The 15,211-nt window shown below is 40.6% G+C and overlaps 1 gene segment (V, D, J or C); it reads right to left on the bottom strand.

The window, feature by feature from the left end:
* Positions 1-4,055: 4,055 nt before the first annotated feature.
* LOC148139635 (Ig heavy chain C region-like) lies at positions 4,056-9,747 on the bottom strand. The segment is given in 4 exon segments: positions 4,056-4,064; positions 4,105-4,178; positions 6,123-6,434; positions 9,528-9,747. Coding segments are annotated over 4 exon segments (615 nt in total).
* Positions 9,748-15,211: the final 5,464 nt, after the last annotated feature.

The following is a 15,211-nucleotide window of genomic DNA, read 5'->3' as shown; positions in this document are numbered from 1 at the left end:
GGGGTCCACAACTCATTCACTTAACCTGGAAAAGAGAGATAAAACAATGACTCATTTGTTTATGATCGGGGGCATTCAGATTTAATTTTTATTCAATGGCACACTTAGAGATTTCACAAAACATATTGGGCTGCTTGGCGTGAGAAAGATGTGATTATTCTCACCTTCACTAGAGTGACGGCAGGGCTATAGAAAATACTCAGGAAGAACAAGGTGATGAATGTGGAAGCAGTTGTCCAGATGTTGCTGTTATCATCCTCATAGTCTTCAATCCAGGTGCGATCTATTGAATCTATGAATATAAAGCCGAGAGATCGCATTTAGATTGTTTATTGATCCAGATCGATCTATCTGCACCCAAGTCATGTAAATAGAGACGTTACATCTTCATAAAACAGTCAGGTATTTCTCAAATGTGACTCTCTTATCTGTATCTATTAGTGCATAATTGATTCTCAGCAAGAAATTACAAATACTAACTGCACATGTTCTTTCTTCATTGTCCATGTCAGAACATTTTAAATTAGTTTATTTCTTTATTTATTGAAGGATATTATTATTTGGCGAATGCTTATAACAAATGATTATTTTAATTATATCATTATATTTTAAATATAGGCTGTGACAGTTTAATTGAAAATTGTGGCCATCACTGACTAAAAGTTCAAATGTGATTCTCATCTTTATGTATTGGTGACCAATTTGCTTGGCAAATCACGAATAAGTTACATCACAATCAAAGCATTGCTTCATATTTTTGTTGTAGGATCTGAATATTTAGGAATACATTTTTGTGCATGTGTCCCTTAATTTATTTGATCTACTGCTTGGTGTTTATGGTTTTTCTTTAATGTTTGTGCATGTGGTTATGAGTGTTTCTTAGTTCACTCTTGCCCATGTTGGAGTCTGTGCATGAACAAACCTATTCGTGTGCTCATCTTTGTGTATGTAAATTTTGGCCTTTTCACATTGTGTAAGCATCATCATGCAAATATGCCACTTTGTTGCTGCCTATGTTTATCTTGTAATGTCTTTGTGAGTGTTCACTTTTTATTAGTGCTATCTAAAATGTGTGTTTATGTGTCTATTTCACATCCTACCTGAACTAGATTATTTTCATGTTTGTGCTTAACAAATGTTAGCATGCAACGTCACGTTTTGATGGATGATTATATTTATGTGATGATGTCTGCTTGTGTGGCAATCTTTCCTAAACTATATCCTAATAAGCTTGTTTGTGTTATTGTGTGTGGATGCTTGCTGATGGTTGTGTCCATTATCCTTGTTTAATATGCCCCACTGTTTGTTAATTTATGCACTTGTCTGCATGTGAGACTCTAAATTTGTGTGTATGTGTGACCGTGCTGATCAATGTGGTTTAAAAATAAATAACTAAGCTGCCTCTGTCATCGTATGTTTGTGATTATGAAAATGGGAAAATAATGATATTAATGTTTATCTCTGTGCACTTATGTGCCTGTGTGAGTCAACATGTGGGAGGACATTTTTCGGATTTTGTATCTGTGTGTTTATGTGTGTGTTATGTCTGTTCGCATTGTGCTGTATGAATGTATATGTATTCGTGTCCATTTGTGTGTTACCTTGTGTCTACGTTTCTCATGGTTATGTGTGAGTACCCCTGCTCAGTTGTGCAAATGCTTTTCTTTTGGTGTATGTGAGTTTTTGTAGGAGCTTAGGTGAGTGTTCAAGTACCATTTGCATGTGTAGCTCTGTGCAAGTATACGTGTGTGACGTCCTATCTATATGCACATTTGAGTGTGCACAAAAATATGTGTCTTTAGGTGAGAGCCTGTATATGTGTCTTCACGTGTGTCATTTGTGAGCATCTCTGTATCTGTGTGCGTTTCTGCTCTTATACCAGACTGTAATTTTTATTATTCTAATTTTATTGTTCTAATTTTAATGGATTGCCCACAATTAGATCTGACCTTGGTGTTGTAGGAAACATTTTCCATCATCGTGGAGAAATAAGCGTTTTATGAGCGACTCTTCTGTTGCAGTGATAGAATTTCTGTTTCTGAGACAAAAGGCCTGAGTTCAAATCCCCACTGTCCCAGAGATAACATTTCTGAATATGTTTATCAGAAAATGTCTACTTGTGTTCTGTATGTGAAACAAAATAATATCAGGTGTTCGAATAAAGAATTGATCCCATGTGCTCCAGGAAACTGAGACAAAACAATGGAATTCAAACCGGGACAATGCAAACACCAGTTTTGGATTATGGGAATCAATGTTAATCATTTGTTAACATGCTTCAAAGGTATTATTTTGCATGGGAATTTTAAATCTTAGACAGCAAGCAAGAAGCTGACTGTTCCTGTTAGTAACTGGGTTACATTACAGAGGACATCTACCATGAAAACTCTGCGCAGGGAGCAAGAGGACAGACCATTAATCGTTCCCCTCTTCCCTTTTCTCCACAATAGCTTATCTGTCGATTCTCTTTGGTGTGAAAGTGAAGATACATTCTGTCAACTCATGCATTGGTGCAAGATCTCTGGCAGTTCCCCAGAAACAAAGGTTACATTCAAACTGCTCTGCACTGTTTACGATTGGTATGTTCCAATCAAAACTAATTTTAAAGTTCTCTTAAATTTACATTTCCAATTGGCACAATGTGGCAGTTTAAAACTGACGTGAATTTTGTAAGAATGCCCAATTGGGGGAATCAAGAACACCAAGTTCAAAACTCGTGCTCTACTCTTGACATAAAATGGACATTGTTAGATTTCATCACAGAGGGATTTTGGATGGATAAGGTACTTGGCGGAATCCTGCAATGAGTGAGCTTTACTCTGTCTCTGACCCAGGGTGTATCTGAGCAGGGAACATTAACTGCACAAGACACTTGTCCTAGACCTGATAATAATCCACTTTAACTACACATATGCAATGTAAGTCAGAGTGAGAAACGACTAATTCAGTATTTAACTCACAACTGGAGGAAAAGAAAACTTTATTACTTTTGTTGAATTATTAAATGTAACTTTGAGATTTTTATTGACATGAATTAACAGTGTCCATCAGTGCAAGTGAAATGTTTACGAAACTCGGTTTACCGCTGGATTTATCGACTGTTCTGTTGATGATCTTCAATGGAATCGCTTCATGTCCCACCACACAGGAGTAAGAAGCACCGCTGGCCCACTCCTCCGCTGTAATGGATAATAGGCTGTAGATGAAGAAGGAGATGTTGTCACTCTCCGCCATCACCTCGGTGTTCTTGTAGTTACTGGGATTCACCGGCTTGTCATTGTTTGTCCACTTGACGAAGATCTATCGGGGGGAGAAACCTCTCACTAAACAGGTGAGGGAGAGAAACCTCTGAGCGGAGATTTCTTCTGTTGGTGGCAGGAGGACCGACACTGATGGCTCCAGCGGATTAATCACTGCAGAATATTTGAGATAAATATTAATCAACTATAAAAATCCAGAATCAACATCGCAATTTCACTAAATATTAAAATACACCATTTTTAATTTGGGATTTATTCACTTTCATTTTCTAAAGGAGCAGAATGGTATCCATGATGTTCAGTAAAAGAAGTAAAGAGTTTAGTTTAAAAGTCGCCTCCATGTTTCCAGCCCACAACGAGGACATTCTGTGCATTTGTCATTGCTGATGGTGACATCACAAACCAGGCTTCTTCCCACCTTATCTGACTTAATCAGAATACAATATCCTTTGGTCAGTCTTTTTCTTAATCAGGTACTTAGCTATCCTGCCATCAGATGCATCATTAATGCTCCCAAAGGTGTTTGTTCATTTCAATCAAAGCCTTCCATTGATGTAACTGGATCTGGATTACACATGGGCTCCTTTGTGCTTTAATCTTACCGCTCACCTTTCTCCTTGTGGATGGAGTCTCTCAGCGGAGTCGGTAGATTCTGATGGTACACCACACATTCAAAAGTAACGCCACTCAGCCAGGCTTCAGTAGAAATGTCTAATTTGCTGATCACGCTGTCGGGATTCTGTCCAGGCTGCTTAGCAATCTCTGATTTCAGAGGCTTCTTTTCTTGTTTCCAGGTCACATTGACTCCAGAAGGAAGATTGGACACAACGCAGGTTAACGTTACCGTCGCCTCCAGTAAGACTTGTTCTACTGGCGATGGGAGGATTTTAACGGTGTTAGGGTGGCACTCGGTATCTTCTATGAAACAAAAATCAAAGTCAATGAAAAATGCCCATTTCTGATACAAACAGCCAATCTTCAGATTACTCCTTCACAGGGTGAAGACACCACCTTCAAAATGGCAACTCCAACTATTGCTGAAACGATGCTTACTATTGTTGATGTATTTTGATCTGTGAAACATTTGTGATTACTTATAACATACCCTGTGTAATTATTCCGAAAGACCACTGGCTTTGTAACAAGTGAAACCTGTGAAAAAAGTAAAATCATCGAAGATACCATCATGTAACCCATGGAATGACCTTTCTTTCAGAGTTTGTCTCTCACTTAAGACCATCTATTGATACTTGTGACAAGAGTAATCTGAAATAATGAGTTCATTTCCATGTTCATAACCTTTAGGTGCAAGTGCTGCTGGTCACACTGACTGCCAAATCACATCCCAAATTTTGGACAAATTATAATAAATAATAATTATTATCTTTGCAGAGTTCTAAAGTGTTACAGGACCGGTGAACAGCCATGGAAATTCTGTTCATTATATTTAACATGATTAAAAATACTTTGCGTTATTGGTGTGATGTCATTCTCTAATTTATGTCATTGTTCCTCGTGGGCTGTGTTTGGAATAGATATGAAAACAAGACATTGAGTACAGCATTGGATATCGAGAAAGACACCTATCTCCTTAAGTCTTTCCCTCCATTCAGTTAGTTCAGAACTGGTCTGTACTTTCACTTTATTTACCAAGCTGCATTTTTTAAATTCTTCATAGAGCAGGAGAGAAAAAAAACACAAACAAAAGCGTCTTAAATTAATCTACAAACGCGATGGAAATGTCACTAATTTTATAGACATCCACTACTCACTGTGTAAACATCGCCACCCCAAACAGGCTAAATCAGCCTGTCTCGAGTTCCTAGTTCATTCATCCCTATTGTAGCATTCCCACCAGAATTTATTCTCCTGCCTCATCCACTAATTACAGAGAGCATCTTAAAGAAGCTCAGTGAGATCACATTTATCCCCGTTCATCAAATGTGATAGCCACTTGGTCTGTGGTCTGATCCCATAAATGAAGTTAAAGAGCTCAGTACCAGATAAAAATCGATGTCGTACAATGTCCAACCAACAGGTCATTCCTGAGCAGGGAATGAAGCATTGAACGCATTTTGATTTATTTTCAAGTAAGGGTCACTGCATATGTTAACCACGTCAATTTGATAGAGGATCAGAATAAGGCTGTTAGGCCAATCCAGAGTTTAGATCAGAATGATGCTGGAAAAGCACAGCAGGTCAGGCAGCATCCGACGAGCAGGAAAATCGACATTTCAGGCTAAAGCCATTCTCCTGCCTTCTCCCTGTACTAAACAAGAGCCGATCTATCTCTGGCTTGAGTACACACAATGGCCTGGCCCCCATAGCCCTCTGCAGCAACATGTTCCACAGACTCATCACCCTCTGGCTGAAGAAACCCTCCCCATCTCAGTTCTAAACGGTGCCCCTTTGACCCTGAGACTGTGCCCTTGGGTCCTAGTCTCGCCTACCAGTCAAAGCATCTATTCCACATTCACTCGACCTCAGTCTCTCAGTATTTTCTATGTTTCAATCATATATCTCTCCAATATCCCCCTCCACCCCAAACGTATCCTTGAAGCAGCTACCAGGCAAGCATTCAGCACTCTGAATGCCTCTCCCAGCATGGTCAGGCAACAAACTATTTAACAAAGCTCACTGTCTATATATCTGTCTTCAACAGAGAGGAAACATGCTTTTCTGACTTGCCAAAATGTTGAATTATGAGCAATGCTAATGTAACACTCAAACTGAAATGAGATACGTGACATGTTGGGAAACGAGAAGCTGTACCGTGCTGTTTACTATGCCTGATAAATTCGTGTGTTTGATTCACATCAGAGTTCAGATTGATTTGTAGCTCTCTCAGTCTGTGTCTCTTACCCTGGAGTGCGGTGATGTTTTTACTTTGAGTGTTCTCTCCATGAATGACCTGGCAGGTATAGACCGCACTGTTGAACCATTCACCATAAGGGACCATCAGCCGACTTGTCACCGAGAAGTTCCCGTTCGCCTCACACACGGGAGACTTGAAGAAGCCAGAATCCAAGGGTCGGCCATTTTTCAACCAACTCACGGAGATTGACTTCGGACGGAACTCGATGATTGAACAGACGACGGTTGCAAACTTGCTGCTTGCGATTTCTTCACTGGAGCTCACAGTTAGGAGAAGGGTTGGTTGGAGAGGATCTGTACCTTTAGGAAACACATCGCATACATTATCCGATGAATTTCATAACAAATACAATCAGTTCTCATATATCAAGGTTTCTTATGGTTAATGGATACAAGAATCATAATTGTGCAGAGTGCTGGAGAAGCTGGGATCCACACAGAAAGCCCAGCAGGACAATGTGAAAGGCTAAACTTAGAGGACACAGCAAGGGAGTCAAGGAGGCAGAGAAACTATAGGCTGGTAACACCAGAAGGGAGATAGCAACGTTGGATGGTATTCGTTTTAATGACAGAGTCTGATGAACAAGGCAGACGAATTACTGGCATAAATGAAGATATGATGCCGTTGCTATCACGGAGACATATTGAGAGCCGGGCAGGAGTGGCTATTCAATATTCCAGGATTTAGTGCCTTCAGGCGAGACAGGGAAAAATAGAAAATGATGGGGGCAGGGGTGTGCGGAACAGAGTGTTGTTTCTGTTGCAATTCTGACAAGAGTATTTTAGGCTGTAAAGAGAAATGAAATCATGGATACCTCCTTGAACAAAGGCAAATGGACAGTACTTCAAAACCAAAACACAGCAAACATAACTACTGGGAGAGCACGATAGACCTGACTGTTGGTCCAAAATACCAAGTGCAAATACATGGGCAAATTTCAGAGACATGTAAATTAAATAGGGGAATGAGAAAAGAGGTTTTTCACTTCCTCAGCATAGGCTTGGATATTCATTTTGTCAAAAATTTAGAGGGAACATAATTCTGAAAATGCCCCCAGGAGAATATTTGAACAATGTATGTGTTTAATACAGAGAATTTTAATCCAGACCTTGCAAGAGAGGGGTGAACCTAAACTTAACTTTAGGGAATGAAGTCGACCGTTTGGGTAAAACATCAATGGTGGAGCACTTTGCAGACAGTGATCGTAAATCAGTTGGATTTCAGATTGTACTGCAAAGGAATAGAAATTGGCCCAAAGTTCTGAAAAGGGGAAGGACAGTTTTAGTAAGGTCAGGTAATGACTTGACCAGAGTGGACTGGAAGCTGACACTTATTGGTAAATCTGAGTTAGAGCAGTGTGACACATTTAAGAAAGAGATAGGAAAATCACAGGGAGGACATTTCCCAGGAAGCCACTGCGTGGTACCAAGAATGCAGTGGGCTCTGGACACCAAAGGGCATGGAGGGGGAGATAAAGAGAAACAAGGAAGGCTTCCGGTCTATACTGAAATCTCAAAACAATAGAAACTAATATGGAGTACAGAACGTGCAAGGGGGAGTTTGAAAGTCAAAGGAATTGGAAGAGCAAAAGGGACCATGAGAAAATAATAGCAGTCAAAATAAAGGAAAATTTTTTAAAAGTTACAGGCTCATTCATAATAAAAGAATTATTCGGGATACAGTAATGCCCATTAAGTGTTATTATTGGAGTGGAGCCGGAGGATTAGGTTGTGGTCAAAACGAATGTGTTGTGTCAGTGTTCACTAGTTAGAGGGACAGTGTGGGGTCCGAAATCATGGAGGGGTGTTGTGATGTACTTTCAGAAATTAGGACACATGACGTGATGTTCTGTGTTGTCTTGCTGAATGAAAAGTGGTTATATTTCTAGGGCAGATAAAAAGTATACCAAGCTGTTGAGCGTTGCAAAGGATGAAATAGTTGGGTTGCTGACAATAATTTCGAATTCCTGTCTGGACACAGCAGTTGTGCCAAGTGAGTGTAGATTATCCAACTTTGCACTGTTATGCAGGACGAAGGAAGGGATAAACAATGAAAACATTGATCTGTCAAGCTAGCCTCAGAGGTAAGGAAACTATTGAGAAGTGAAATTAGTCTTCATTTGGAAGATAAATCAACAATTTTCAGCATGGTTTTATTGAGAGGAAGTCATGTGTAACAATTTGATAGTAGTTTTCAGAGAGATAACTCGATGTCCAGATGATAGCAATAATCAGAGCCAATGGGATCCGAGTTAATTTGACAGATTGGATCTAGAAATGGCTGAGTGATGGGAGCAGGGGATAATAGTCATCGGGAGTCTGCGTGACTGGAAATCTATGTCTCCTGGTGTTCTGTAGGGATTAATGTTGATTTCCGTGCTATTTCTCTTACATACCAATGATTGAGACTCAAATTTAGGAGGATTAACCAGTGAATTCACAGATGAAATGAAAACTGTTATGTTGGTAATTCATGAGCTTATTGGCTTGAGATTGCAGGAGGATTGTGTGTGAAGAGAAGTTGCAAATGGAAATTATTCCAGATAAATGTAAGGTGATGTAATTCGGCAGAAGAATCTGTGAGGTATGATGTTTTGAATGGTGGAACCCTGGAAAGGACTGAGGATCTTTGGTGCATGTACCCACCGATCCCCTATAGTACTGTGTCGTCTGGATAAAGAGGCTAAGAAAGTGGGAGGATATTTGCTTCTATTAGCCTAGACATTGACAATGAAGAGTAGGGAGATGATACTGGAACTTAATAGAACACTGGTTAGGCCACACTGAAGCGTTGTGTGCATGTTATCAAAGGAATGTGATTACACTGAAGGCAGTATTGATGAGATTTGTCAGGATCTTGCCTGGGTTGGAGGGTTTTAGTTATGAAACTAGATTAGATAGACAGGGGCTTTCCTTGGAGCAGAGGAGAATTAGGGAGAAGATTATCATGATGTCTAGAATTATTTTAGGCTTGGACAGGGTAAACTGGATGAAACCTTTCCCCTTAATGGACAGATCAATGCCTCAGGGGCACAGGGTGAAGGTAAGGCCTGAGGCTTCCAAGTGGATCTCAGGGGAAAGCAAAATCAAACAGAGGGTGGTATTAGCCTGGAAATAAGCACCTATAAGTCATGTAGAGACTGAGCCCCTCATAATAAGTATGAAGTATTGAGATGCATCCTTGCAAGGGCAAGTCACGCAAGGCAATGGATCATGTGCTGGCACATGAGACTGGAACAGTTAGGTGGCTGTTATTGATAAGCATGAACTGGATGGATCAAAGGGCCTTTTTTCCTGTGCTGTACAAGGTGATTCTGTGAGAACGGTTATAAATAATGCCTTATTCATATTAATCCCAGATGCTCTGTTTATCTCAGCTCCCACAACACGTACCTGGACATGGCATTTCTTTGCTCTTGTGTGACCCGCTGTGTTGAACCTCACAGTAGATTTTGCTGGGGCAATGTGCCGCTGACCCGGGCAGGGTTAACTGGCTGCTCAAGGTGTAGGTTCCCTTCTTGTTTCTCACTGATGGGTAAGTCTTCAATCCAGTCGTGATCAGCTCCCCTCCTTTCTTCAAGGTTACCTTGGTGACGTCAGGGGAATAGTCCATCGCCAAACAACCACAGATTGCAGAACTGGTGTTGTGCTCCTGACAGGAGGAGACCAGGCCATAAAGCGTGGGGGGAGATGGTGTCTCTACAATAGAATGACCAACTGAGCATGTTAGTTTCTGTTAATTTGACCTTATTAGTTACTCAAATGTATCCTCAGCTGTAAACGTTTGCCAATATGCTCCCGCTGAAGTCTACAGCATAACTGGGGTTTATTTCTGATTCCTAACAGTTGCTGATCATGATCATTGGTTCCCTCTTTAGAAACATGCCCTCGACCTTAACCATTGCCATATAATTTACGAAGAAGAACATCCTGATGCCACCCCAGTAACTGTTTGAAGATCTCACCAACGGAAACTTTCATTGGATTGCTGTGAAGAGCAGTGAGGTTTCACAAAATACAAACCAAGGAAATGCAGATTCATCGAAATTCTACAGTGTGTGCAAACAGGCCATTTGTCCCAACAGGTCCACACCCACCCTCTGAAAAGTAACGCATCCAGACCCATTCTCCTACCCTATTATGCTACAGTTAACCCTGACTAATGCACCTAAACTCCCAATCACTGAACACAACATTTGCAATTCCCCCACCTTGCACATCTTTGGACTGTGGGGGGAAACGCACACAGACATGGGGAGAAAGTGCCAACTCCACACAGACAGTCACCCGAGGCTGGAATGGAACCCGAGTCCCTAGCACTGTGAGGCAGCAGCGCTAACCACGGAACCAGCGTGCTGCCCCACAAGGTACCGTTCTGCTGGGAATATCCAACAGATGGCAGTACTCCCGGAGAGAAATCAGAGTGAATCACAGAACATAGAATATTACAGCGCAGTACAGGCCCTTCGGCCCTCGATGTTACGCTGCCCTGTCATACTAATCTGAAGCCCATCCCACCTACACTATCCCATGTACGTCCATATGTTTGTCCAATGACGACTTAAATGTACTTAAACTTGGCGAATCTACTACCGTTACAGGCAAAGCATTCCATACCCTTATTACTCAATGAGTAAAGAAACTACCTCTAACATCTGTCTTATACCTATCTCCCCTCACTATAAAGTTGTGTCCCCTCGTGTTTGCCGTCCCCATACTTGGAAATCAGGTCCAGTGAGCCTTCCTCACTTATCAATGCAAGGCAGAATGTTCTCTCTGGGAGGAAGGTCACTGCAGCAGCAGCACAGGCAGGAGCTGAGCACTGGGACGGGGAGGATGGCTGTCACGGCTGAACTCCAATTGGCTGGAAGTTGAAACATCTAATTTACAATTATCTGAATTCTGGCGGTCTCTGAAAAATGGAGGACCATTAAGGTTCAGAGACTTTGGAGAGTTACAGCTGAGTATTTACGTAAATGTGATTTGAGAAATGAACAAGTAATCTTTAACTTTAATAACTATCAAACTGATACGCAGTTCACCACCAAACCTCCTCTTTCAGACTAACCACTGCACTTACTCTGCCTAGACCTAAATTTCCACTCACATTGACAAACCCTACCCTGCTATACACCCATTCATGCCCGGAACACACAATCCCTATCCCACAAAACACATCCAAGTCAATCCATGGAAATGCTTGGGAGCATAGGCAGGTCTGAAGCACCTCAATAGTTTCAGTTCGCCAGGGAAAGACCATTTATCATGATGCTCTGCTTTCTGTTAGTCAGTCAATCCTCTATCCAATTCAATACTCTACCCTTAACTCCTTGGATCTAACCCGCTAGATCAGTCCCTTATGCAGCACCTTGTCAAATGCCTTCTGAAGTTCAGATGTACAGCAGTTGCTGTATCACCATTATCCACCTTGCTGGTTACATTCTCAAAGAGCTCCAGCAAGTTTATCAAGCACAACCTGCCCATCATGAAACTGTGCTGACCCTGGTGAATTGATCTTTGTTTTCCAAGTGTTTAGTTATTTCATACTTTACGGTTGACTGAAGAAACTTCCCCACTACAGAGGTTAAACTCACTGGTCGACAGTTTGTGAATTTTTGCCTATCTCCTGTTTTGGGAACGAGTACTACATTATTAATTTTCCAATACATCGGTACCGTTCCAGAATTCAAGGATTTTTTTGAATATCCTAATTAACACATCCACTATCTCTGCTGTTACATCCTTTAATATGATCGACTGCAGGCCGAGGGTCTGACCTGCCTATGAACCCATCAATGCATTTAATAGCTTCTTCCTCGTCATAGTACTTCCATCATGATCCTTTGCAGTTGTTTTAAATTTTGGGAAGAAATTATCTTGCACTGTGAAAACAGAACTGTTGATTTACCTCTGCCATTTCTGGGTTTCCCATTATTACCTCGCTTTTTTCATCCTCTAAAAGGCCAACCTTTGCTTTCAGCATTTTTAAACTTTTTGACTACTCAGAAAAGTGTTCTTTATCATTTCTTATGTTTTCATCTCATTTCCTTCATGGCCGTTTTGATTATGTTTTCAGTAACCATTTGCTGACAAGTAAAGTATTTTTCTTTAATTCATTAAAGGATGAGCGTGTCGCTGGTTAGACAGCAGCCATTGTCTGTCTCTAATTGCCCAGAAGGCAGTTAAGCGTCAACCAGATTTGTGTGAGTTTGAAGTCACATGTCGGTCAGACCAGGTGAGGATGGTGGTTTCCGATCCTAAAGGACATTCATGAAGCATATGGGTGTTTCCACCAATGAGCAATGGATTCATTATCATCAATAGACTCTTAATTCCAGGTTCATATTGGATTTAAATTCCACCATCTGCCGTGGCGGCATTTGAAGCCATGTCCCCAGAACATTATCTGGATTAGCAGTCAGCGATAATACCACCAGACAAGAACCTTCATGTTGTTGTTGACGTCCTTGTTAAGACATTGATTGCTTTTCACCTTTTTACAATTCCTCTTCCACTCAGGATTACACTTTATTTGAGGAGTTTTGACTATCTCCCACAGTAGTTGCCATTGTTCTTCAAATGTCTTGCACTTTAATTGTTTTGACATGTCCATTCAGGCCAAGCCCTTCCTCAGGCCAGTAAAACTATCATTGTCCAACACTAACTATCTCCCATGTGACTCTGTCTTCGCTGTTAGTCTGAATGTGAAACTCCAACATGTTGTGGTCACTCTTTCTAAGATGATCCTATACTGCAATATGATTAATCAATCCTTCCTCATTACGTAATACCAAAGCCAGTTCTCTGGTTGGTTCCATTACATGTTAGTCAAAGAAATAATCCATCATATATTCGACGAATCGTTATTTGATGGCTCCGCTTGCCAAATTGATTAATCCAGTCAATTTGCATGCTCACTTTCCCATAATCACTCTTGTGCTCTTGTCTCAAACCATCGTTATTTCCTGGTTCATGCTATTCCCTACCATGAAAGTAATTTGTCGTGGCCGGCGGGGCGGGGGGGGGAGGGGGGTAGTTTGTGGGCTGGAAATGCTCCTAACAATAGGTTTCTTTCAATGTGTTTTATTTCAAACCAGAATGATTCATTAGTTTTGTGCCACGTGCTAATATCATTTCTTAATACAACTTGGACATAATCCTTAACGAATACAGACACTCCACATGCTGTACCTTCTTGTCTGAATACTGAGTAGCCTTGGAAATTTAACACCTAGTCGTGACCTTCATGTAACCACATTTCAGTCATGCCCACCATGCCATACCTATTTATACCTGTTTGCGCCATCAGCTCATTCATTTTATTACAAATACTGCACACATTTAGTTCGAAAATGTTTTAACATAAGTTCTACCGATTTAGCTTGCTCTTTTAATACTTGTGTACACAGGCGCTCCATCCTTATTTATTGATCCCTGATAATAGTGAGCCTATCATTTTCTCCAACTTTCAACTCAAGTTTTTAAATTGTTGTGATTAGTTCCCTCAGCATGGTCATTAAAATGGCTCTGCATGTTTATTTGACAAACCTTTACTTTCTGTTCATTTTCTGACCTGCTGCTTTGGTTCCCAACCTCCTGTATCATTAGCTTAAATGTGCACGATCACACCTCCCTTCCAGGATGTTGGGTACCATCCAGTTGAAGTGCACACTTTCCTTTTCGTACAGTTGCCACTTGCCCTGAACGCGATCCGAATAATCCAAAAATCAGAAACCCTCCTCCCAAACTAGTTCTTTGCCACATATTCAATTCGACTATCTTTCTCTTCCTTGTCTTCCTTCCAGATGCCCGGGGAGTAATCCCAAGAATATAATCCTGGAGATCCTGCTTTTAAATTCACTCCTAACTCCCTTAACTTCCTTTTCAGGACCTTTCAAACTTTAACTCTTCTTACCTTTGTCATTGGAGTCAATGTGAACCACGACCGCTGGCTGTTTACTCTCCCACTTCAATATGCACTGAGCATGCTCAGAGACATTCTTGATCCTGGCACCGACCTGCCTTTTTATGAAGAAATCATAGAATCCTAGAATCCCTACGGTGGGAAAACAGGCCATTTCAAACATCACGTCCACGCTGACATTTTGAAGATTACCGCTTTCTGACCCTTTCCCCTACTCTGTTACTCTGCATTTACCCCTGACTAATGCACCTAAGCGGCATATCGCTGACCACTATTGGCAAAATACAAACAACCCAGATCCATTCCTCTACATTATGTTGAATCTGCTTTTTCACAACAGATACTGACAGAACTACTGAGCATTTCCAGCAACTTCTGGTTTTGTCACCAATGTTGATTGCATATTGATAAAAACGTGTGCAAAACAGAATTGAAAAAAAAGTCGAATTTAGACTCTCAAGAGAAAACTAATTATTTGGTCGTTCAATGATCCCTGTAAAGGTTCATTTCATTATTGCTGTTCGGTCAATGAACATCATTTGTTCACTTTCCCAGTCCATGAATAAAGGAGGTTTTTACATCTTTTTTTATATCAGAAAGCTTGGAAACGTTGCACATTTACTCTTTCATATGAGAATATGATAACATCTCATTCTTTCTTCTCAGTCCAAGAACAGAAAATTATTCAAAAAATGCACACACACATGCACACATATAAACGCACATGCATACACACATAGACACACACACACACTGGAAAGAAGGATTCAGGTAAAGGAAGGATGAGAGAAAATTGGGCTTTTTTGGAACAGAAAAGACTATTATATGAACTTACTAAGTTGATCAAATTTATGGAAAGCTATGCAAGGCGGATAAAAGTTATTGTTATGAAGGTGTAGAGATATATGTTACATTTAAGAGAGACGGGAAGCTGGCACAAAGTGTTCTGTAAGAAGTTAAATGTAACATTTTACTGTGAAATCAATAGCTGAGTTGCCACGAAACGAAAACCAATTCAACTTCCGCCAGTTTAAATTTTGCCCCAACACACTGAAATCAATATGAGTTTGAAATACTTGGTGACTTCAAAATCAATGAAATGGTCCGAAGTTTAGAGGTATAAAACTGGACATTTTGAACATTTATGGCGAGA

This window comes from Chiloscyllium plagiosum, unplaced genomic scaffold, assembly GCF_037043375.1.
Source record: "Chiloscyllium plagiosum isolate Xiang-an unplaced genomic scaffold, Cpla_swu_hap1 HiC_scaffold_38, whole genome shotgun sequence".
Classification (NCBI taxonomy): domain Eukaryota; kingdom Metazoa; phylum Chordata; class Chondrichthyes; order Orectolobiformes; family Hemiscylliidae; genus Chiloscyllium; species Chiloscyllium plagiosum.
This window is presented reverse-complemented; position numbering and strand designations above follow the sequence as displayed.